The sequence below is a fragment of the Atractosteus spatula genome, chromosome 4 (assembly GCF_055471065.1).
Source record: "Atractosteus spatula isolate fAtrSpa1 chromosome 4, fAtrSpa1.hap1, whole genome shotgun sequence".
NCBI classification, from domain to species: domain Eukaryota; kingdom Metazoa; phylum Chordata; class Actinopteri; order Semionotiformes; family Lepisosteidae; genus Atractosteus; species Atractosteus spatula.
This window is the reverse complement of record NC_142709.1, coordinates 1,435,461-1,460,001: the sequence shown is the minus strand read 5'-3', so window position 1 is coordinate 1,460,001 and position 24,541 is coordinate 1,435,461. Positions and strand designations below refer to the sequence as shown.

General features: G+C 36.4%; 2 protein-coding genes across 2 annotated transcripts in view; both read right to left on the bottom strand.

The window, feature by feature from the left end:
* Positions 1–2,862: 2,862 nt before the first annotated feature.
* On the bottom strand, positions 2,863–13,007 carry LOC148835583 (solute carrier family 22 member 15-like). Its single transcript, XM_088914051.1, has 12 exons — positions 12,921–13,007; positions 12,467–12,682; positions 11,357–11,489; positions 10,396–10,560; positions 9,842–9,971; positions 8,908–9,123; positions 7,805–7,945; positions 7,039–7,124; positions 6,761–6,881; positions 5,039–5,111; positions 4,531–4,734; positions 2,863–3,262 (listed from the first exon to the last, which is right to left on the bottom strand). The coding sequence occupies exons 1-12, from the start codon at positions 13,005–13,007 to the stop codon at positions 3,182–3,184; spliced, it is 1,653 nt and encodes a 550-aa protein (XP_088770177.1). The 3' UTR covers positions 2,863–3,181.
* Positions 13,008–17,195: 4,188 nt separating this feature from the next.
* The window catches only part of LOC148835582 (kelch-like protein 1), a 50,620-nt gene continuing 43,274 nt past the window's right edge, over positions 17,196–24,541 (bottom strand). The window contains exons 8-11 of the mRNA XM_088913122.1: positions 18,999–19,161; positions 18,616–18,828; positions 17,393–17,564; positions 17,196–17,272 (exon numbers count right to left, since the gene is read on the bottom strand). Coding sequence (XP_088769248.1) covers positions 17,213–17,272; positions 17,393–17,564; positions 18,616–18,828; positions 18,999–19,161 — 608 coding nt within the window. The 3' untranslated portion in view covers positions 17,196–17,212. The remainder of the gene's footprint in view (positions 17,273–17,392; positions 17,565–18,615; positions 18,829–18,998; positions 19,162–24,541) is intronic.

The window sequence follows — 24,541 nt, the reverse complement described above, 5'->3', positions numbered from 1 at the left end:
TGCTTGAAACAATGCGAGAACAAGTGATCTCAGTTTGAATCAGTTTTTTATATATTGAAGAAAAAAAACATGACAGATAATCAGCTTATTCATAAGTACCTCTCCCTATAAATATATCCCATTCCAATATGATTACATATACAATCTTCTACAAATGCAGAGTCATAAGGCACAAAAGAGAACTGTAATTCACTGTAATTTCTATGCTTCAAATGCAGTGTTTCAGAATAATTCTTGCAATTACAAATAAAATACAGTACAAACTGTGAAGACAAAGGAGTAGTTCAATTTATTCATGCTGTACTTTGGTCTTAATCCACATGAATCTGTATAGGGATCACAGTTATTCTTAATTTATATCACTGTTCTCAATTCTGGCAAAATTAATCAAAATTAATCAATAAGTCATGATCACAGATGATACCAAAATATTTAGATTAGCAGGACATTAATTTCGCAACATTTAGAGACAATTCAAAAGTGAGCAATCAATTGAAAACACTCAGAAGATTATATTGACACTATTTCTATCTTCTAGAAAATATGGGGGGACAATTAAAGAGACAAATTGTTTCAATATGTGATTAAAACTGTACAATGTACTGTAAATGTACTTCAAATTATAGAATGCACTAGTAAGACCTAATTTCACATTTTGTGCTCCATTTTGGTTAATTACAAAATTGATATGACTCTGGAATCAGGTACAGGTACAGTATACAGGTATATGGTTCTGTGCTTTGAGGAATAAAAGTACTGAGCAGTAAAGTCTTACAAAGAGACCCGATTCAAGCATTCAAAGGCACTGGCAATAGTCAGAATCATCCTTGAAACACAAGCCAAGCATTCTAAGGAGAAGTTATGGAAATTCAGAATAGGCTACTCAGCCATTGTTGTCAAACCCGATATCTTGGCTTCTTTAAAAAAGCAGTCAGAAGAGATCCTCAGAACAATTCATATTAGCGCACAGTCAAGATGGCCTGATGGCCTCCCTTATCTGCAACCATTCTTACGTTCTTAATCATTTCAGTCCTGTCATACTGTATATATGAAAACTAGAAGTGTGTATAATTCACAGTTAATTTTCCCTGTAACAATTTATGATGATAAATATTCTAGGACAAATAGCTTCAAAACCAATCAGTACACAGGAGAGAAGCTCAGTGATAAGAACTGTGAAGTTAAACATTCAGTTTACATCCTTCTGGTGACGGGAGCTGTTTTATATGAATCTCCTTGTAACCATCCAGGAGTCTGCCAAGCAGTGACTGGATCTAGATCTACAATAAGTCTCTGCAATCAATTTAGATATTTATGTTTCTAGAACTATTTCCTTACTTTTTTGTTAATATTCCAGATTTGCATAGTTTTTTTTTTCATTCACTTCCTTCCTTATGTTTGGAATCAATAAATGTTAAATCTATTTGAATCGCAGCTATGGTGTTTGTACTACCTACTGTACGGTACAGAGACTACAAATACTTTCTTCTGAAATGCACACCAGACAGAGCCAACTTCTGTTTCATTACCCTGCGAGTGCAACAGTGCTTGGAGTGGTAGCTCTGTACCACTAAAACACAAAAGCAGTTCTCGTTTTCAACCCTAGAATCTCACAGGTACTGTACAGCGTCACTGTTGTACTGCCTATCCAGCGACACCCAAGCCAAACCAAGCCCACTGCGTGCTCGGCCAGCGCTGTGGAACTCATTGAACCCAGCCACAGCGGACAGACAGCCATTTCTGGAGTGTTGTGCTCGACAGTTGCTCTGAACAAACAGCCTTCACTGACTGAGCCACTCAGCAGAGGCCATGATGAATCGATCTTGTCTACAGGAAACAAATCCTGACATTCCAGATGAAGCACTTTGCATCTTAACTTTTTGGTCTTACTACCAAGAATCAAATTTAAAATAAACTTTGTATCATTGCGTAAAAACAGTAACGATGTCAAAGTTGGTGAACTTGTATTTTCAATTGATCAGCACAGTGCTCTACAGCAGCAGTACAGTAAATAACCCCCAATCTATAGAAGAAGAGCATGTTTCTATGTAGTTGGTAAAGACTTAGATATGTACCTGTAAAGGCTGTTGTTTTCTTCAATATGATCAAGCTTCAATTTAATGTGAAAAACATAAAATATTTGTTCTAATGTAACATTTTGATCACAGTAACTTTTTTTGCTGGTCAGGATGCTCATCGTTTACGTCAGAAATGAGCTTCAGCAAAAAAAAAAGTTCACTACAATTGTGGTGGATTGACTGATATTTGTAAAACATTACTGATCAAAATCAGAAACTATTTTACTTATCTGAATGCATTATACTGTAGTAGTCATAGTATACCACTCTGGTGCATGACATTAATTAACATATGCACAGTATTTGAGTTGTATAACTTTCAATTGAATGTTAGTCATTTTGATAAAGGTGTTGGGTAGATTATTATTTATATAATTCTTGTTAGTAGAAGCATTATCCCATTAATGAAGTCAATAAACTGATACATTTATAAACAATTTTAACTAAATACCCCAATAATTTTATTTGACTGGGAAACTGAATTATATTCATTTGTACTTTAAAGAGAAGAAAAAGAACAAAACAATATTAGAAATTCAAAACAAAATTTTGGAAAGAAAATACCACAATGCAGTAGTTCGGTATTTTTGCAAGTATCATAAATAATTTTAACGTCTCAATATAATAATAATATAATAATAATATGTTTTTACTCAAATTTAACAAGTACTGTAATGGTTAAATCAGACTATGCAGTACACTTTAGAATGATACAATTAAACCCTTAGATACAGTTCAATCTTCAGATATGTTTTTCCTGATTTTGTAAATAATATAGAATACTATTCTTTTTCCTTATTTTTTCCTTATTTCCTTATACTGTACATGATCTCTGAGTCCCATGTTCATTTAACCAATATCCTACTAAATTGAATATGAGCAAGCTGAAATACAGTACTTCTTTAAAGTGGTGGAAAAATAAAATGAGGCCACAGACTGTACCACAACCTTAAAAATATCTTGCGATTAGCTATTCTAAGAGGAAGGCTGAGTGTTTTGTTCTGCAGCCTGTGTGCTCTTTGTCTTCAGCTTGAGGTTTTATGTTGTACTGTAGGTCTGCAAACACACTGGATCCAGGGATGACAAGTTCCAGACCACTCCACTCATGTGATCATCTGTGTTTGTTCAGTTGCATTAACAAACTCATCCTCATCTGTCTCCTCGTGCCCCTCACTGTGGGCTGCCTGTGAACAGACATTAGACCAGAAAAGCTGAAATAATATTGGATACTCACAGGATTCCAGTTTCCAGCTAATTGCAACTCAGCTAACTAGATTTTCTGGAACAAAACCAAAACTGAAAAGACTAATATTGTCTAATATTTTATTTTTACAAGATAGTGTCACAAAGCAAAAGATTTCTAAATAAAAATCACTTAAGATTTCTGATTAAATATGGCGTCTCTGTGCTTTTTTGTCTTGCAGGGCCTTGTTTGAGTTTCAAAGCTAGTAATAATCTAAAGTACTCTCCAGAGGAACTGCATTTATTGTTAAATAATTTTAGCCACTTATTAGTTTTGAATAATCAATTTTAAGTTTTTGCATTTGCTCTCGGAACATGGGCATTACAAAGAACAAAGTAGACTAGATTATATTAGTGATCTGTTTTAAATATAATCTTGTAAATATTGTCAAATGACATTCTCTTCTTCACATTTATATCTTCCATGCTATTCTTCTTCATAAAATAGACTGTCCAAGACGTAATTTTTTTTTGCGACTGATTCACTTCATAATAGTAGTTATTCCAAAATAAACACAGCAAATACGAGATGTACTGAATCATCAAGAAACAACACAGTTCCATTATAATGGCATGCTCGACATCTAGAAAAAAAAGTATTTGTTTTACTTTCCTTTAGTGGTTATGGGAATCCAGTAAATTCACATTTTATGTCAGATGTGGTAAAGGTTGTCAGGAACAGTCAGAGGAAAGCCAGAAGTTTAGTATTGGTCTGGTGTCAAATTGTGTGTCTGTTACTAGTCCCTACAAGACAACATTTGCACCTCTTAACTTTCACAGCTGCTATGTCAGTCCTCCAGGGCTCTTTGGTATACATGTTTCATGAAAAAGCACAACTCTGGAAACTTAACAATGCATACTTTTTTTTTAAATCAGTTCTTTATATTCTCCATGCAAATGTTTTGCGTTCAGAAAAGAGAAAAGTCATTCAACAAACTACACTAAAGGTAAAATCGCTGTAGACAAAACCATCTCTATTGAGATGGTTGATTTTATGTTTTATAATCATCTGTCATCTGTTATTAGAATATCAACATCAAATGGATCCTTTTTGTCATTGGATCAAGATCCAAAAACTACATTACTTTCTGCAATATTAGGTATGGCCAATCTCTTACAGTTTTGATCAAATGTTACCAGCTTTGGAACTTAACAGCAAAATATTGAACATGCATATTTATGTTTCCTGGAAAAACAAAACGGTATTTACCAATTCACTGCCAAGTGTTTGCAGTGGTAGAGATAATTCATCCTCGATTCTCTGGTAATAAACACCATTGCACCTCTCCCCTAGGTCAGAGATCGTCTCTGGCAGTCGCTTCTGCAGGGTTTCTGGCAGCAACAGGCTCAGCAGTCCTGCTGATAAACCAGCAGCTCCAAATACAAAGAATGGCAGAGCCCACTGTATTGATTTCTGGAAGAAACCAGGAATACAGATTTACAAGAAATGCAGTTTAACTGTATTCATTTTTTAACACCACCATCCTTAACCATTTACGCCATTTATTGCACTTTATGCAATTTACTGTATGTAGAACGTCCTTAAGGAAACTTCATGTGATTCCAAAATGTAAGGACACTGAGTACACCAGTACGGGATGAAGCAATATGAGTGAAGCAAATAACATTAACTTCTCTGCATTTTTTTTAACTTTGAATATTTTATTACTTTACATTAAAGCACATTAAACAAATGTTAAGTCACAACACTTACTGACCAGGGAAGGAATAAAAGGAGCCAGGATTCCCCCCACTCTAGAGGCTGTCGAACATACTCCCATTCCAATATTCCTGAAACAGATCACTCAACATCAGCATGGAGAAATTACAGTTCAGCTAGAACTATCCGCGAAAGTAAATGAGGTACAAGGGATTTTGAATAGAATGATTACAGTAATCATAAGGCATGTAGAGAATATTTTTAGATATTTGTTTTGCAAAATAACATTTCATGTTTTGTCTTGTAATTCATCCTTTTTTATAATGGGAATAAAGCCCTTAAGCAATGGGTTGACTGCAATATTTTAAACTACTTAGAAACGGCAGCAATTGTTTCTGAATTGTTGGAACAACAAGTTTTAAAAGCTTCCTTAGATGAATCATGAAAGAAAGGTAAAAATGTAACTGTAGCCATGGTGGATTAATGATGTATGGATTAATTAAATATTCTTAAACATTCTTTATTAAATAAACCTCACAGAGCAGTGGCTCTGTGGCTAAGGATCTGTGCCTGTGGCTGGAAGGTTGCCGGTTCAAATCCTGCAGTCGGCAGAGGAATCCTACTCCGTTGGGCCCCTGAGCAAGGACCTTAACCCCAACTGCTCCAGGGGTGCCGTATAAATGACTGACCCTGTGCTCTGACCCCCAGCTTCTCTCCCTGCCTGTGTGTCTCATGGAGAGCAAGCTGGGGTATGCGAAAAGACAAATTCCTAATGCAATAAATTGTATAGGGCTAATAAAGCAACATTATTATTATTATTATTATTATTATTATCATCATTATTATTATTATTCTTAGATTCACAGCTGGAATACATCAGTTTATCCCAGAAATGGCTTTGTCTGCCATACTATGATGTGTAAAGAAGTACATAAATAATATAAATAAAATACATTTCAGTGTCACATGTTCACTAATACTTCCTCACAAAGTTATAATAAAGTTTCTTGCAAACAACCGCATAACAAAGCTGCTCTTCAAATCCAGGAATGACTTAAGATAGTCTTAACAACAGGCTTTTGTCACCCTCTAGTGGAAGAAAACAGCATACAAATATTATTTTATATGTGCAATATTTATGGAGCTATGGATTTGTCAGGTACACATGATGAAAAAACTGAGTGTACAGCAATATGCAGCATTAACATAAAAACATTAATCAAAGGTTTTCTATGTACACTGGACAGTGAATACAGATTTAAACTAAATACAAATGTAAGACATATTCCACTATTTATCTATTTTGTACAAAAATGGGATAAAGACAGTCCTGAAAGCAATGCAAACCTCTTCTACGGTAACAAAAACAAAAAAAAAACTTATGAACTATGATGTTATTTTTTAAATTCTGTCACTTCTGGAAAGCTAAAATTGATTTCTTTCCACATGTAGGTGCTTAATTGCAATAAATAATTGTACTTCTGTTTTTATACACATACCTGGACAGGATAGCAGCTCTTAAAACACTATTAAACAGCTGTTGCTGTGCATATTGAAAGTTTCACGATAACAAAAGAAAGCAGACTGTGTAGAGCAAACTCTTGCCTGTGTGTACAGTAGATGAGATCAACCATGTTAATAAACATGTCTGTTTTCCTTAATTCAAGTAATCAGTACCTGACTGTAGGTACCAAGTGATAGAAAGAATGTCTCATATCCTGCACCTGAAACAGGCAACACTGTAAAATGTGAAAACGTAATTAACCAATCAGCCTTTTACCTGACCACCGTTGGATATAGCTCTGATGAATAGATGTAGACTATATTGAAGGCAGAGCTGATAACCATCTTTCCAAACAGCGAGAGAGTCAGTTTGTTCACCACTGCGAACAGGCCAGTTTCTGTCAAGAAGTCAATGTTTTAAAATCAGAAGTCTAGCGCATTGCAAGGTCAAGAGTGAATAATGAAAAGCGAAGGTCTTACAAACTTTAAAATAAATGACCCATTATTAATTCATTCTCGAAGGCTCACTGTGTCTCAGGATATAAGACTTTATACCTTGTTTTTCTGGCACGTATGTGATGATGAGACATGCTAGCCCTCCCAAGAGAAGAAAGCCTGCCAAAGACCTTCGGCGTCCAGACCTAAATGATAACGCAGTAAAGCAAACGTTTTGAAAACTATAGCAACAATGATTTAGATGAAAATACAAACAAAAACTTTTATGAAAAATTAAGCTAAACAGGAATGAGTTTCATTGTCAGGAACAGAACTTTGCTAAATTTAATTTTTGTAGTTAACCGTATTTCAGGAACTTAGTAATTTGTTAGTCATGGTTTAGAGTATTTGAAACTGTTGTGTATTAATAAATATTACATACTGTACAATACATTAATTATAATCACAGTTATTATATAATGGTCGAGTTATAATTTACAAAAACTGCCTTTAATTATCTATCTTCATCTCATGCAACTATTCTGATTGTCTAAATTAACCTGCCTAGAACTGCCATTTAAGACATTCACAATTACCTACAATGGGGGTTGTACTGTATCTCTTTAGCTTTGCAGGTCTGCAAGTGTTGTCAAACTACTAAAACGCTAACTGACCACAGATGTTTAAACCATTAGTAGGACAACAGGTTTAAAACGACAAAACACAGCTCTATTAAACCTTGACCTTCTCTTAAAATCAATTTAAAGAAGTTAATTGAGTGAGGTTTTCGAAAACATTATGTCAGATCTCTAACTGCTTAAAATGTTCACCTACACATTGAATTAGGGTAGAAATATTCTCATTTGTTTAACTAAACATAACTCACCATTTGCGGCTTATTAAGTACAAACAGACTGGATAAGATGGTAGCTCTGCAACTCCTGAAAGGCCCAAATTGACATAAATATTTCCATCCATGTTCCCAACATTCAGCGTAAGACCATAGTACACAAGACTGCACACAAACCTGATACAAAGGATGACAAGGGCAGCTATCAGTCAAAATCAAAGATAAACATAACACATATGGTCATAATTGTCAATAGATTCAAGTGTTACAGTTTTGAGTGTAACCGCAACAGTTTTTCCCAGAATTAAATGAAGAATTACATTTTACTGAATATTTGAATCAGTATCTTTTATTGAGCTTTTAAATGTTTAAGTGCACTGTACCTGTATACATTTTTCAATATATTACTTTCATCCTTACATTTAATAATATTATAAAGAGGATGTACTGGAACTGAGGGTATTTTTGTAGTAAGTGACTATAGTACAAAAGTGTTCATTTTTAATTTAACTGCATTTACAGTCTAGGGGTATTTTGTGAAATACCCTCATTAAGGCCAGGTAAACTACAGCATGTTAATGGATTAATGTTGCATGTTCTCAAAAACTTTGAAATACAATTATTTTTCATTTCTTGAGGAAAATACAGAAAATCAATAATTTAGATTTCTATTTTAATAAAGGTGTTTTTTTTTATTTTGGGACTTTTGTAGGACCTGAAACATTCCTAATAAAGTGATCTACTGAAGGTAACCAACTGACATACAGGCTACTGCACTGACTGTATGATTAAAGAAATATAAAATGACACCCCTAATTACCAATTCACTCTTTTATATCCTGAGATGTTTAAGATACATTTGAAACTTTTAGATAAGAAGTCATAGTGTGCTTCACCTCATCGGAAGTTTTGTTCCCTCGTTCTGAATCGCAGAACATGGGGCTGCGCATACCTGGAAATTGTGTCTATTTTGTGATGTCAATTGGACGTTTTACAGGTTACTGTGTACATTTTAATTTCATTGTGGTTTGAAATGTACTCATCGATACCGATTCTTTCACAACCACGAAATATAAAAACAGTGCTGCAGCTCCCCTTTGATTCTTGGGTGTTGTTATTCCTAATGAAACTTTACTTACCATGTATACATCATGATAAGTGTACGCTGGAGCAGAACCCTGTGGTAGAACAGGTCCAAAGCGCTGGCTTTATGCTCCTTCTTACTCTTTGGTGGGGGCGTTAAAGAAATCGAGCACTTTAAGTTTCTGTTCCATTTGCTGATCAAGAAGAAGACATTTTCTGCTTCACTGAGTCGGCCTTGTGAGTATAGCCAGCGTGGGGATTCTGGGATGAATCTAAAGTCAGGAAGTTATGTTCATTAACGAAGGAAAAGGTCAACAAAACTGTAGATGGTTATTTATCTATTGTAGTTCAGGTGGGTAGCTGCGTCAGCATGCGTAGGCTGCAAAGGAACAAGTAATAGGTTTATTCCATGCTGAAAAAAAGAAGAAAGAGAACACAACGTTTCGGCCGTGGAGCCTTCTTCAGGTGTGAGCTTTCTGCTCTGCTTTCGTTCTGCTATATCGTTCTGCAGGTGTGAGCTTTCGTTCTGCTCACACCTGAAGAAGGCTCCACGGCCGAAACATTGTGTTCTCTTTCTTCTTTTTTTCAGCATGGAATAAACCTATTACTTGTTCCTATTTATCTATTGTATTGGTTTAGAAATATGTATAAATCATTATGGAAAATCATTTGTAAAATGAATCCAGGATGTATAGATGCTTTTGTAGTAACACATTTACTTTGGTAAAGTAATTCATGGTATTAGTGGACATGCAAAATAAATCTCAATAAGCCAAATATTCCTAACTCCCCCAGAAATATCCTGAGTACTCTGAAATTAGTGATAACAACCATTAACATAATACCATAATTTAGAGATTAAAACATAACTTCACTGTGAAAATTACTGTTGTTTTTTCACAGTTTTTCTAAGTTTGTTTAGTTTACCATGTAACCCTTTGTAATTACAACAAGTAATAAAAATATAGATATAAGGAGAAAAGAACTTACAATGAGAGGAAAAACACCAGCACTGCCAGGAGATTAGCCAAAAGAGCAAGCAGCCTCCAGGAGTGGACAAAATAACCAATGACTGCATACAGTATGATTCCCACAGCAAAGAAAAAGCTACTCAGTGTTCCTGTAATCACAGGACAGGAAAAAAGGACAAACTGTTGTAGAACCTCGGCTACATTCTGTTTCTCAGTTGCTAAAACAGCTGATTCAAATTGGGTACTAAAAACCCTGACACAATAACTGAGTTATGACTTTATATTTTCAGTTTGAATATCTAACCATACATCCATTATGACTATAATTTTATTTTCAAAGACTATATAAATGTGTTGAGGAATACAGAGATGCAGAAAACTTCAGAAGTTCTCTAGAAACTAGTACACCGAGAAATGTGTTCCATGACAAATTACTCTTAAAATGTGTAAAACACTTCCAATTAAAATGAATCTCATTAGATTTGTTCCATCACCCTGAAATAAGCAAATATTTTACTTTACGTGTTTAAAGTTGCTTCAAAAATTATAAAAAGCAGGAAAATACTAGGATACCTGTGATTGACCAGTAGGATGTTCCCACATACTCATTAAGCAAAACAAAAGCAACCAATGACATTCCTCCATTCATTATTCCTACCAGGAGTCGAGAGGCAGCAAAGAGCTGATATGTAGGTACAAGGCCACTTGATACACCAAAAACTATATCAAACGCCAAACCTTTAGAGAAACACAAATCAAATTATCAACAGTTGAAGAAATAAAATTAACTTCTCATTTTCACAAATTATGCAGTAGGTTTTAATATTCTGAATACCACTGCTTCTTTATTTATGATAACCATTTAAGGCAACCAATAATTAAGTCATCAGGATATTGTGAATTATTTTGATGAGGAGTCTAATTTATTTGTGGCTGTTTCTGAGTAAAAATACTTCAACATTACCTCTGTAATATCCCCTAAAGAAACTGTGCCTGAAACCACAAAAAGGTGTGATACTGAAATGTCAGATGTACAACAAGGTTAACTAAATCTACTGGATCAATCAGTATTGTTTCAAGTGAACATCTTGCATGTGCCCTGTTAATGATGTTATGACAACATTGTAATGCCTCCAAAGTTCATAAATGGCGCTTCTGCGATCTATGAAGTGACAGACAACAGATTGAAAGGACATTCCAGTTTGAAGCACGCCCGATGGTTGATTAAGCTCATCACTGCATAGTTGCATCATTACTCTCTAGGGCACAGAGATCTTGTTGTGAATTTGTGGTTGCTCATTGAGTCTTCGAGAGTACTGCACACGACGCACTTGTTACAATAAATAAATGGAACCTAAAGTTTAAATGTGCCAGTCAAACATTTTATGACATGTCATGCTGGACTGATTTATCACTGATTTTCATGTGACAAATGTATTTGGTCTACACTGTGAAACATGTGAATCACAGAGAGTAACAGGATGTTTTGTTTGGTGGGCAGTATTGCGTTTTAAAGGCAGCAGCAGAGCCTCACCAGCGAGGTAGAGCTTCTTTCTTCCATAGCGATCAGAGAGTTGACCGAAGGTGACGGCGCCCACCAGCACTCCAACGAAATACAAGGAGCTCGCAAGAGAGACTTTGTAGGCAGCGTCGCCTATCAAATACCACTGAAACACACAGTTATACAGACCAAAAAGTCATAAATAATAGGAAAAGAAGGAAATTAATATGCAAAATACCCTCTCCGTCTGCCTGTTACCTGTCAGATTTGGATGTGATATCATAATATTTCCTCATGTATTTAAAGGCAACAGAAGTGAAATGTCAAAAGTAAGAAAAAAAGCACCAGTGTGGCTGTGCCACCTTCTTCAGACATGCAGGGGGATGAGGGAGTGTGCAAGAACATGAGGATTAGGAGATAAAAGAAAGCGAATGTGAGTTTGGGCAGAAGACAGAAAGGGGTCTAGAAGGCCAGAGATCTGGGGGCAAATCCCAGAGGAAGAGTGGAAGGCGGAAATTTACAGATGAGTGGAGGATTATAGAAGTCATAGAAAGAAATTAGTTGATTGCTGAAAACTGAGGCCAAAGTATGAACCTAGTTTAAGGATACTATTGGTGTCTGATATATTTCTGAAGTAGGAGTCTTTGAATCACTGTGAAGAAATACATAAAGAAAGCACAGTGTAATTATGGTCAGGACGGGTAAAATTAAGAACTATCAGATTGAGGAGGCATTAAATCTTCACTTTTCGTTGATCACTACTGATATGGTAGGACAGTTTTTCTGATTCTTCATATGGCAAGGTTTTTTGCAAGAGATGCAATAAATGAGATGGCTGGACAAGTCAGGGGAAATAGAAGAGGAATTAACTTCTGCTTCATGCTTTGTAGCTTGCATGCTGACACAGTATACAGGATATAATATCTAATTCTGAGCACCTTTCAACATAGTAAAAGCACTGCTCAACAGCTCTCATGCATTACATACGGTACAACAAAAATTAAAAAAGCTAATGACAAGTCTTAGTGATGAATTTAAAGAGCGAAAAATAATAAAGAGTTTAAGTGATGTACAGTATGAGAAAGACAATAGACTAACACCACTGGCTAAGCAAGAAAGCGATGAAACACAGCTCACCCTTACCTCTGATATAATTGAGGTGTAGTTGCCATTGAAATGCAAGTGCTTATGCATTTCATTTTGGCTGGCTTCATGTAGCCACTGTTTGAAGAGCCGATCCTCCGCAATATGAGACACACTGAGCAGGCTTTTATTAGCAAACTGCTTCTGAAGGTCCCATTGGAAAGGAGGTGACAATCCCACCAAGGCAATCAGTACAGCTTCCATTGACACGTATAACTACAGTACAAAATTACAGATCAGTATGCAACATCAAATACTGTAAGTAATAACATGCAAGATATGAATGAAATTTTGTACCATTATAATGTAAATAATATTTAATGTATACATTATGTAAATACCGTATATCGCATGACAGAACGTCTTTCCCAACACAATTTTACAACTCATCAGCATAATATATCTCACTTTTCATCCTTCTCGCTTACCGTATTGTTTACGGTATTTTACTTACCATCAGTAAAAATGCTAGAAGAAAACAGAGGTACATTTGATAAATGCCCATTTCACCACTGGTTTTGAATGCTTCTTCGATTTCCATATTTGTAGTCCGTGTAAATGCACTGAAAAGTTAGACAAAGAGTGTTACTGTACAGTAAGTCGCGTTACTTTTAAAACTCAAAACAAAACAAAGCCTTAGATCCTCAATTTACCAGTTCTGGATAATTGATCTATCCACGTAGACTAACGTAATTTATTTTTATTGCACTATAAATCAGTTCATTGTTTCCTATCTTATGACAACCGTTATCAGTATAACAGTTTTTACATGCTCTCAGCTTGCAGTAGTCAGAGCCGTCAACCTGCAGCTAAACTTCACTTTCCGGGTAGAAAAAACACGCAACGTCGCGTCATCGTATTCAACGGAATCTCTCATTAGCTAAGATCATGTGAAAACAGACTGTTTCAATTCTACTTGTAATCCTCCCTGTACTTCTAATGAAAGAGAGCTTTTAGTAACAAAAACATTAAGGAGATCTACCGAGAATCATTCTTTATTTGGAAATTGTTTCCGCTAAGAAAGGGGCGTTTTCATTTTTTTTCGTCTTAGTTAATTGTGAATACACAAAAGATTGGAATGAAATCTACTATGATTATAAAAAAGACCAACATATCTCCTTCGCATGATTAACTGAACACCATTCCAATTTAAGTTAACCCTTAAAGGGGCTTTTGAGCGCTTACCACAAAAAAAATTAACTAATATCTTAATTTCCCTTTTTGCATTGTTGAGCATAGAAGTGCTCCCATAGATTCTGAGAAACTGCAAAAAAAAGCCTGTGAAAACGGAATTTGTTTCCTTTAAAATTCTCTTGATTCAGCCGCAGAGTTGATGCCGACACACAGCAGACGCGCAAGGTGCTTGAAGCACAAAGAATGACTCGACAGGAGCGGCGCCTCTGACGCCTCTCAGAACAAGCCTTGACAACTGTGCGGCTGTTCCTCCTGTTCCAAATGTGCCGACCGCACTTGGAAATGCATGTTTTTTTTTCTAAATGTCGATTTCTTTATGAAATGTTGAAGTGAAGAAACACTTCCGGATCACACGCAGTCGGAGTTTCATATTATCAGGCTTAGACTTTTTTTTTTGCAAAGAAAAATAAAAAACGAAAAATCTGACTTACCAATACATTCAAAGTAACTTTCTTCATGCCCTGAAATGGTCACTTGGGGTCCACGGGCAGTGAGTGTCCCCTGTGAATAATGTGCGTCATGAGTCCTGTGTGAAAGGAAGACTGAAATAAATGGGATATTATGCAGGATGGTTGTATTGCCTGGCCTGTTGGTGCACTGGTGTTTTGGGAAGATAAAATTAATCTGATGCTGGGGAAAAAAAGTGGTCTTGGCAACTTTTAAAAATTGCTAGGTGAAGTAGTCGACTGTAAAGCAGGAGATTTTATTCTGCATACAGGGGTCACCATCTGTGACAGTTACCATGCAGTTTGGTGCAGATTTGAAATCCGATTATGAAGCTGAGCAGAGAGAGGGGGTCTCAAGCTTAACTCTGAAGCTGACGTTGATGAGTTCCCTCACATTAACATCCAGCAGTGAACAACTTCTTTTGTGCTTCATGAAGAATAGAGCATTGTCTCAGGAAAAGGGGACATATTTGGACATGAGAATGGACAGGATTGAAGCGGACAGAATCATTAGCTACATAGAATGTCCAACTGCTGAAAGTGTCATATTGCGCTCAATGTTCTGACGTAATCAGCTTACAGTATGATCTTTACTGCAACAGATTTACAACAGGTAACCTGATTTTAAACACGAAGAAAAGACAAATTAATTAATTCTAACTAAAATTTACAGCTGCGTGTACTGTATTTTAGATTTATTTAAGAGCATACCACATTGTCATAATCAGGAACTCAAAGGAGCCTCATTTTAAATATCTCAACCCCCAGTTCCTTAAAGCAAAATACATTATTATTATACACTATTATTGATTCAAGAGTATATATAATATATTATTACCTGAGAAAATATTCCATATTATGAAATTCCCTCTATTGATAGAACCATGCTCACCTAATACACTACAGAGCTTTTAATATAGTGTATGTTCTCATTATAGTTTTGTGATTAGACCTTGAGGAAGTCCTTGCATAAGGTGGTCAGGCTGGTTGTTAACGGATTGATTGCTGATGAGTCATTCGTGGGCTGTACTTGTGAAGGCCTGTCTGCCTGCCTGTGAAGGCCTGCCTTCTCTTTCTGCTTCGCTCATCAAGGTTTATGAGGTTTTCAGGAGCCACATTCCATTACCGGCTTTAGCTGCTTGGCATTACACTCAGCAATCTGAGCTGTTAAACCCTTCTAAAACACTGGGTTGGCACTGTGAAGCCATGCAGTATCTGTACTGAGCAAAGTTTTCCAGAAAACCTCCATTCCATCTCACCTGTTAAGCTTAACAGGCTTAACAATGAGTACCATACATTCCTTTTTTAAAATCAATAAAATAAATGAAACAAGATCATACATCTTTTACTCTAGTCCCCAGAAACACCTGTGTCCCTACCGAAGGTTTTCAATATCTGTCATGTTTCATGTGTCAGTGCTCTTAATTGCACTTAACCTTCATCAGGAAGAGAAGAAGATGACTTTATTAGCCCAATACAATTTCTTGTGTTAGGAATTCATCTTTTCGCATACCCCAGCTTGCTCTCCATGAGACACACAGACACAAAGACAGGGAGACAGACGCTTGGGGTCAGTGCGAAGGGTCAGCCATTATACAGCGCCCCTGAAGCAGTTGGGGTTAAGGGCCTTGCTCAGGGGCCCAACGGAGTAGGATTCCTCTGCCAGAGTGGGAAGAGATTGTTTATCAGTACTGTCCATAATGAAGGAGCTCAGATTGAGAAGAGGAAAAGCATAAATTAGAATATTACATTCAACATTAGCAGAACCAATTACAGTGATAACAACAATAATTATTAACCACACCCATTCCATTGTACCTGTTGAATACAGATTTCCTGAGTAGTTCTTGATTGAGAATTTCCTTCGTATTAGCAATGAGATGACACAGAGCAGATGTATAACGTATAACGCAAAATCACCAAGCAGCTTCATTCTTGTAATATATCAGGTTCATGCTTTAATTTACATCTCAGTAAATTTTATTGGTACAGTAGGTATGGAATAAATAAATGGTTAGAATCTAATGGCCTGTGGATGACAAATGAACAATACTCATTTTTTTTCTGTAAATGCCCAGTATTTGCTAAACATATTACAGAATTCCTTATTAATGTTTGGTTGATACTGTAATAATACTTTGATCATTACAATTCTTTGCACAATCTTTGGAAGAAAACAAAATGACATTTTGTAATTATACAGTTATTATAGTTACTATTTTTATCAGTTATAGCTATTTTCTTTAGCTAGAAAATACTTAATTGGATGATATTGACACAACAAAACAAGTGTTACCATAAATAATTTTGGTAATAAAAAAAAGATTTCCTGAGAGTAAAAATAATGCATCTCTGACTTTGGTATATGTATATAACTGTATATGCTTTTAAAAACCATGAAAAACAAATGTTTTTTACTTTTTGAATGAAAGTTAAAGATCTACTACTGTAAATGCTCTTTTGCGGGAAAAAAACTGTAAACATTTAGTCTTTCCCACAGAAACCACAGATTATTGTCTATGAGAAATATTGCACAATTATTTAAATGGAGATTCTGCTCAACCTTTTGTTGTTATGTAGTTTGTACACCAATACCATATTTTAAAAGTTGCAATGTAAAATACTGCATATTATTTTAGTTGCATCTGGAAGGAAAGTGAGATTATTTTTTGTCATGGGACAGTAGAAGAATTAACATAAAGTACTTAATTTCTCATCACTTTTGCAATAATGGAAGAATATCCAGTTAAATTTCAATCAGATATATTGGATATATGTGGCCATTTTAAAACAGCATGTACATTTCCTTAAAAAAGTATTTCTCGAATACAATATTTTCAATTTACACAGGTCTCCAAAATGTGGATTGTGAGTTTAATTCAAGGTTATTCCAAAAGACATCATAGGTAATTTATTTTGAAATAATCTTAAAAATATCTTTTAAAACATTTTTAACTTTCCATTCGATTAGACACTTCAATTAGACACTGTCATTGTTCTAACAATTTAATGGTTGAACAAATTGACGATGATGTTTGGTCATGTTTGATATTTTGCACCATTTCAGGAAACACTTGTGATACAAGAAGAGTCTTTTCTGTGGACTTCATGGCTGCTTAATGACAACAACACAAGCACCAGCTCTTCCAATGTTCAGTGATGCCATCTGTATAAGAGAAGATAAGTTTTGTGTGAAAAATCTATTTAAAGAGAAGTAGGAACACTGCTTTATCTTACTTCTACTAATGGAAAATGTTCATGTTCTTTTTTTTTATGTCTTACTCACCTTTGTCCATTCATTTGTTTGAGGGTCATAACACTCCATTGTTTGTAAGTATGTCTGCCCATCATAACCACCGATTGCGTACAGCTTATCTCCAAGAAGGCAAACTCCAACAGCGTCACGAGCCAGGCCTAACGGTGCCACAGCTGTCCATGTGTCTGTTTTGGGGTCATATCTGCATGGAAATACCAAAGGCAAACAAATAAATTATGCAAATGTATATAAGAAGTTTAATTATAATTATACCCCTTATACACTGGGGCCCTGGGACCAGTCCTGGGTGCCAGCTGCATGGAGTTTTTATGTTCTCCCCATTTCTGTGTGGGTTCCCTCTGCTCTCCCTATGTCTGCTCTGGTTTCCTCCCACAGTCCAATGATATACTGGCAGGTTTACTGGTTTCTGGGAAAGTTGGTCCTGGTGTGAGTGTGTGTGTGTTTGTGTCAGTTTGTGTCTCGCGATGGACTGACATTCTGTCCTGGGTGTATCCTGCCTTGCGCCTGTTACTTGCTGGGATAGTTTTCTGCTCCCCTGTGACCCTAGTTTGGATAAAGCAGTTAGACAATGGCTGACTGTATTATTAAAAAGTTGTTTCTTACTATACACTTTTAAGTACCTGTACAGAGTATAGATATACTGTATGAGTGCACAGTCCAAATATAATACATGTTGTATGCAATATACATTCAAAAATACAGTGAGTATGAGGATTAGCTATTTAGCCTAGTGGCACAAATGTACAAATTTCAAAGGTACTTAACTCCAAAGTTACTTAAATTAATTAAGACAAGGAAATTTTTTGTGCTGATAGATTTGGCTTTCCATAATGAAGCAAAGTGACAGACAGGGAATGCATGAATGACTCAGTTTGCTTGTGTTGATCTATACAATTCTTGTACAGCAACAAGCCTAATTAAATGCCTGTCTAAAATATCACACAGTGACATTCTGTATTACAGCCAGTCACGGAACGGATGGTTTTCATCAACCAGATTTTCAGATTTTTTTGCTTTTATTTTGACACAAATGTTATAAGAAACCTTACAGTAGGAAAAAAAATAATCAAGACCTTAATTTTAGACAAAATGAAAAGGGCTTGAATAACCAGCATTGCTGACCTTCTACAGGACATTATGACCAGCGATCTGGCATGATCGCATTTTCTAAAGACTATAACTACAAACTGTATTTATTAACGTAATTCTACCAGGGGGTATTACTTAATTACCTTTCCACGCAATCAGAGAGATGGGAACTGTGATTGGAAGCAGGTGCATCATGCCCCCCAACAGCGTACAGAAATCCATCACACGTTGACACCCCAACACCTCCTCGTCGTTTGGACATCGGCGAACAAACATTCCACTTATTAGTGTGGGGATCAAAACACTCCATCGAGCTGAGACAGGAGCTCCCATCCCGGCCTCCCACTGCATACAGCCTGCTCAGACAGAGGTACGGGAGATCGACATTCACTCACAAGGGCTTTTACTCAGGTTGCCATTATTTTTCAATCAATCAAACATCAAAACAAGCCTTAAAATGGGAGAACGTCTTTTGACACCCAATGTGTGGCGCTCTGTGGAAATGCAGAAGTTGCCCATTACTCACTTTCCATTCAAAGAGGCCACTCCTACAGTGCTCCTGGCGGTGGACATGCTTGCCACAAACGTCCACTGCTGACTTTGAGGATCCCACCTCTCCACGGTGCTCAAGTAACTCCAGCCGTCATGACCTCCCACTGCGTAGATGGGGCCTTCCAATACTGTCACGCCTTGGAAAGACATGTTATCAGCAGCAATGCAAACTAAATACTGAACAGAATGATGACTTTGTATTTCAAGACCTTCTAGAACTACCATTGTGTTTGATTGTGATTGGATGTATGGTGCATGTGCTATTGTGTGTGCATTCACCCCTGCAGTAAACTAATGCCCAGATTACTTAAAAAAGGGGTTTTAAGAATAACAGAATATTAGCCTCTATGACAGTAGCCTTAGGAAAATACTATACGACATAATTACTATACACATGGTTAGTTTTTCTTTCATTTATAATAATTGAACACTTAAATAAATAGCCCCAAATGAAAAAGTAAATGACTTAACAATGCATTCCCTCTCTTTCAGTAAAGGCAACAAAAATTATTTTGTTGCTAATTTATGGCAAACATTACTGCAACACAGTATCAGGCCTCTTATTTGTAGGAGGAATGTATCATCTTCATTAGGAGCGAGAATCCTTGTCTCTAGTGTATTTTGCATTTTATGCACACTATAAAATACACCTTCATTCTAGTAATATTTATTTACTATGTCTCTTTTAAAACATGCTTGATTTACATGTTTGTGTTTGGCATTTTATTAGTGAAGATGAAAATATTTTCATAAGTTACAGCAAACAAAATTACATTAAGGGGTAATCAGTCTATATATAGATCATAGTTACATCCCCTGTCTTGTATAAAAAACAAACTCTGTGATTAAACTGTCAGATATGCCTCTTAACTCTTATTATAGGATTATTGGTGTAGGGGGAACACCTGTATACATCATAGTATAGTATTTACATTTTTAGAACCTATGCTATTTCCATTTTGATATTTCAAAAAATACCTTTATTTTGCATAAATAAGTCATACATCATTGCCTGTTGATAAATATGAGCACTTAGATCACAATAAAGGCAATAAAGGTTACAAAAGAGAGGAGGCCATTGGCCCCTTCAGCTTGTTTGGTTGCTAATAGAAAACCGATCCAAGGATCCTATCCAGCTTTCTTCTTTAGAGTAGCCAGGGCCTTTGGCTTTGACAACAAGGGTAGCAGGGTAGCTTGTTCCATACTTCCAGATCCCTTGGAGTAAAGAAGTTCAATTTTAAACACACCTTCTCCTCACTCCTCACTCACATCTTCTAGCTTGTTTCAGTGTTGATACTGAAGAAGCCCATTGAAGAAAACACTGTGCTCTGCAAATACCCTCAAAAGAAAAGTGATAGAGCTCCTGAAAATGCATAAACCTTTTTATTGCATATACCATATACAGTATATTTTAACAGTTTATAAAGTTACCTACATGTACTGTAGTACTGTGATAATCACTTTAACAATAAATGTGAGCAACATATTTCTCAGATATAAAGCTATAGTGAATATAAAAACACAGGCACCACCTGGGGAGTGTCTTGGAAAGCTACTTAATGACATAAAGAAACCCAGCAAACTTGTTCCCCTGCCCAGACAGAAAATGTGTGTCAAACAAACTAATGCAAATATCTGAGGTATCACCAGAATTTGGTGAAATGCCATCCACGTTTTTATGTTGGAGATGCAATTAGATAGAATAGATAGATAGAATAGAGATAGCCAGATCAGTGGTATAGATGTAGATTTGAGTGTCATCAGCATAGAAATAATAGTTGAGGCCATGTGATCTTAAAAGGTGACCAAGTGGAAACATGTACAGTAAATACTGAAAAGTAAAGGGCCCAGTATTGAGCCCTGAGGAACACCAGACTTAACGACCTAAATGCGCCAAGACAGACAAAGTGACAGCGATCAGTGAGGTACAGTAAGACTTGCACCATTTGAGAGCAGTGTCAGAAACTCCAAACACAGACTCAAGATGAGAGAGTAAGATGTCGTGGTTAACAGTGTCAAAAGCAGCACTGAGATCAAGAAGAATGAGGATAGAAAGAGAACAAGAATCAGAAGCTATTAGAAGATAGTCCCTCCCAACCTTTGTTCTCCCGCTACTTTACCTTTGCCTACTGCCCTGTCTCTCTCACACCTGAAGAAGGCTCCACGGCCGAAACGTTGTGTCCTCTTTCTTCTTTTTTTCAGCATGGAATAAACCTATTACTTGTTCCTTTGCAGCCTACGCATGCTGACGCAGCTCCCCACCTGAGCTATTAGAAGATTGTTAGTGACTTTGACCAGGGCAGTTTCAGTGCTGTGAAGTTGTCAGAAGCCAGATTGGAGGGGTTTGAAAGTTTATTTGCAATGAGGTGGCTATGTAACTGATTTGTGACAGCACATTACAAATATCTGGAAAGAATAGACAGATCTCTGATTTTTTTCAAATAGACAATATTTCAAAAACAATGCACGCAGTTGAGTGCTCTTAAATTAACTCCTTAACCCAATAAATGAATGAATCTGTCACAGAATTTTACATTTGTGTGTTCTTCAGCAGTCCAGTCTGTATCAACCATGGCTCTCCAACGCACCGATCAGCAATGAATATCCAGACAGTGAAGGCATGGTGAAGGAAGGTGAAGAAATAAAAGAAAATGAACTACACAGCCCATAAAAGACACTGGAATGGAAAGGACAGAGTAATGATGATGAACCAATGAGCTAAACAAAGTATTTAGGTCGAACAGCTTCATGTGATGGGTGACGAGGTCAGCATTGGGTTCGGTTCCTGGGGTGCTATGTGCTATGTGCACGGAGTCTGTATGTTCTCCCTGTGTTCACCTGGGTTTCCTCTGGGTGCTCTGGTTTCCTCCCAAGGTCCAGAGACATTCTGGTAGGTTAATTGGTGCTCATGTGAGCGTGCGTGTCTGAGTCTGTGTGTTCTGTGGGGGCCCAGGGGTGGGCTGGCGTCCCGTCCAGGGTGGACCCATTGCTTCCCCTGACATGCTCTGCCTCCCCTCTGACCCTGAGCTGGATACAGCAGTTAGAAAATGGATGGAAGGAACTTCATGTGAGGAAAAAGAAAACCCCTAATTGTTTTAAAGTTGCTTGTTTTTGTTTAGAAGACCATTTCAACTGTTATTTTGAAGGAGCTAGATACAAAAGCATTCCAATACATACTATGGCTTTGTAATACAAAATTTTAAAATCTTTGCATTTTGTTCAGAAAAGTTTTTTTTTATTGACACAGGTATGATTATATTAGATTATATTCTATGAACTGAAGTAATTAAAGTTTCACAAAAACCATCATGTGGTTTTATCTCATTAATTATAATTAGTTATAATATGTATAATATGTAACCTAATTGCAACTCCTGACTTATTCTAAGGTTTCAGCCATTTTCTAGGTAAAATGTCAGCCTTATTTAGCTAAATTATGTTTCGAATGGTCCTCTAGGAAAAACATATTTGTCTAATAAAACAGGATTTAATTAAAACTTCTACCTCCTTCAACACCTTAAATTACGAAAATAAATTCTTGGTGGGGTTTTTAGACAAAAGCTTCTTTCATCTGTTCAATGCGAAATAGTCAATGCAGGATTTAAATTCATAGAGAGATTGGATTACTGTTTATACAGAATACAGACTTCAATTTGCAGCTGAACCTCAAGCTAAAATTCATAAGTGGCTGACATCTTTCCTGCTAGGAGGCAGGGTAACAAAGATACAGCGCATTACATGTTCCTAGAAGTGACATCATCTGCTGCCAGGGTGGCTTTCTGTGTGTTGTGCTGTGTGTCATTAGTGAGCGTCTTCTCACAGCTCAGCAAAGAAGATCTATGGCGTTGATTTCTTTGCATAGGGGGAATACTAGATTTCAGTAGCAATGTCACTCAGTCTGACATCAAGGCAGTAGTACTGTATGTCACTGCCCACAAATGTCGACAGATAATTGCACTTTGAAAAACGAAGACCTGGGAAGACCGATTGTCATGATTAAGGTCAGGTTTGCTTTGAGTTTAATGACTCATCTTGCCTTGAGGGGATCATAACTACAAACTGAGAAACGAACTTCTGTTACTTTTAATTGGTTTTGGAGTCCTCTGCTTGTTGAATTATTTATATGATAATATTATTGGAATTGTTTGCTTCTTAGATCTCCTCTTTTTTATTCTTCAGTACCTTTGAAAGTGAACTCCACATTAAAATCACATTCACGATTATGTATTTCTTACTTATTATTAAACAAACACAAATACTTGTTAATAATGCCCCATCCCAATTCTATCCCAACCTGTTTTTTGACCTGCTGTTCAACTCTAGGTACTGTATAACTGTATATTTATATTACTGTGTATATTATAATACCGTGTAAACTGGATTCCATTTAATCCAGCTCTTACACCACATTGCATGTTTTCACAGACAACCAGCAAACTAAGGGGGAGTCATATTAATAATAAGTTTAATAACAGCTTCAAATGAAATGTACACAAGCGTACAAGTAATAAATGAACAAGTCAGTCCTGCTGGGACATGTAGTATCTGTGATGCAGTGATGTGATGTGGTGGTAACTGTGATCCTGTGATGCAAACCTTTAACGACATGAAGAGAATGTAAAACAGGTGTGTATTTACAGAAGCAGAAGGCGATGTTTCTGTATTAGGCTACAATATGGACTTCTAATGCAGGATGAATGATAATTGACTAAAAAAGATAGTAACTGCATCATCAATATTGACTTTTTTTTTTAGACACTCACTGTCATTTCAGAGTGTTGGTTAAATTTTAATAGTTTCCTTTCATCATGGAATTATAAATAAAAACATTTTTGTGACAAATTTAGGAAAGGCTATACAATCCTTATATTCCCTTTCACAAACAATATCTGCACATGTGCTACCATCTAGTGGTAATACTAGAGGAGTCCTTCCTTGTCTTGCACAACTGTGAAATCATTAACACTTTTCTTCTTTTAATTATGGACTTCAACTCTAAGACCAAAATATACAACTGCAACCTGTAAAGGAGAAATTGGCAGTTTTAGTTTCCAAGAGCAAGAGTAGCTGCTGGTTGATGTGAGTTAACAGTGCTGTGATCTGATGCCACAGCTCAGAAGGATATTCCAGTGCTAATCAACTCCATAGCAAGGCCTCAATGGACATAAGCTGTTGGTATGAGCTGTCATAGCAGGTAAACCTGCAGCCCAGTAGGCCCCTTAAAAAGAAATTAAAAGAAAATCTACTGGCACAGCTCTGTGAACAAGGGTAGAAAACTGACATCACAGTGTAAACACTGCAAACAGCTAAAAAGAAGAGACATTAAATGGAACAGTGAAACCTAATGTTCTTTGCTGGTGACTCCTGTTAACGCCGGAATGGATTATTGATGGTAATCAGAGATAAAGCTTTACTTTCTGAAGTCTAGCCAGGCATATTGGTACTACTGCAGCAGGTCTCATCGTAATCTAAATAACAGTTAATTGAAAAATAGTATGTAGAATGGTAAAACCAAGT

Excerpts from the sequence above, each read along its gene's own strand:
- LOC148835583 (XM_088914051.1), bottom strand. The coding sequence starts at position 13,007 with ATGGAAATCGAAGAAGCATTCAAAACCAGTGGTGAAATGGGCATTTAT. Across the intron at positions 11,490-12,466 it reads ACACCTCAATTATATCAGAG|TGGTATTTGATAGGCGACGC; the intron begins GTAAGGGTGAGC and ends TGTGTGTTTCAG. Across the intron at positions 10,561-11,356 it reads AAAGAAGCTCTACCTCGCTG|GTTTGGCGTTTGATATAGTT; the intron begins GTGAGGCTCTGC and ends GTTTCTCTAAAG.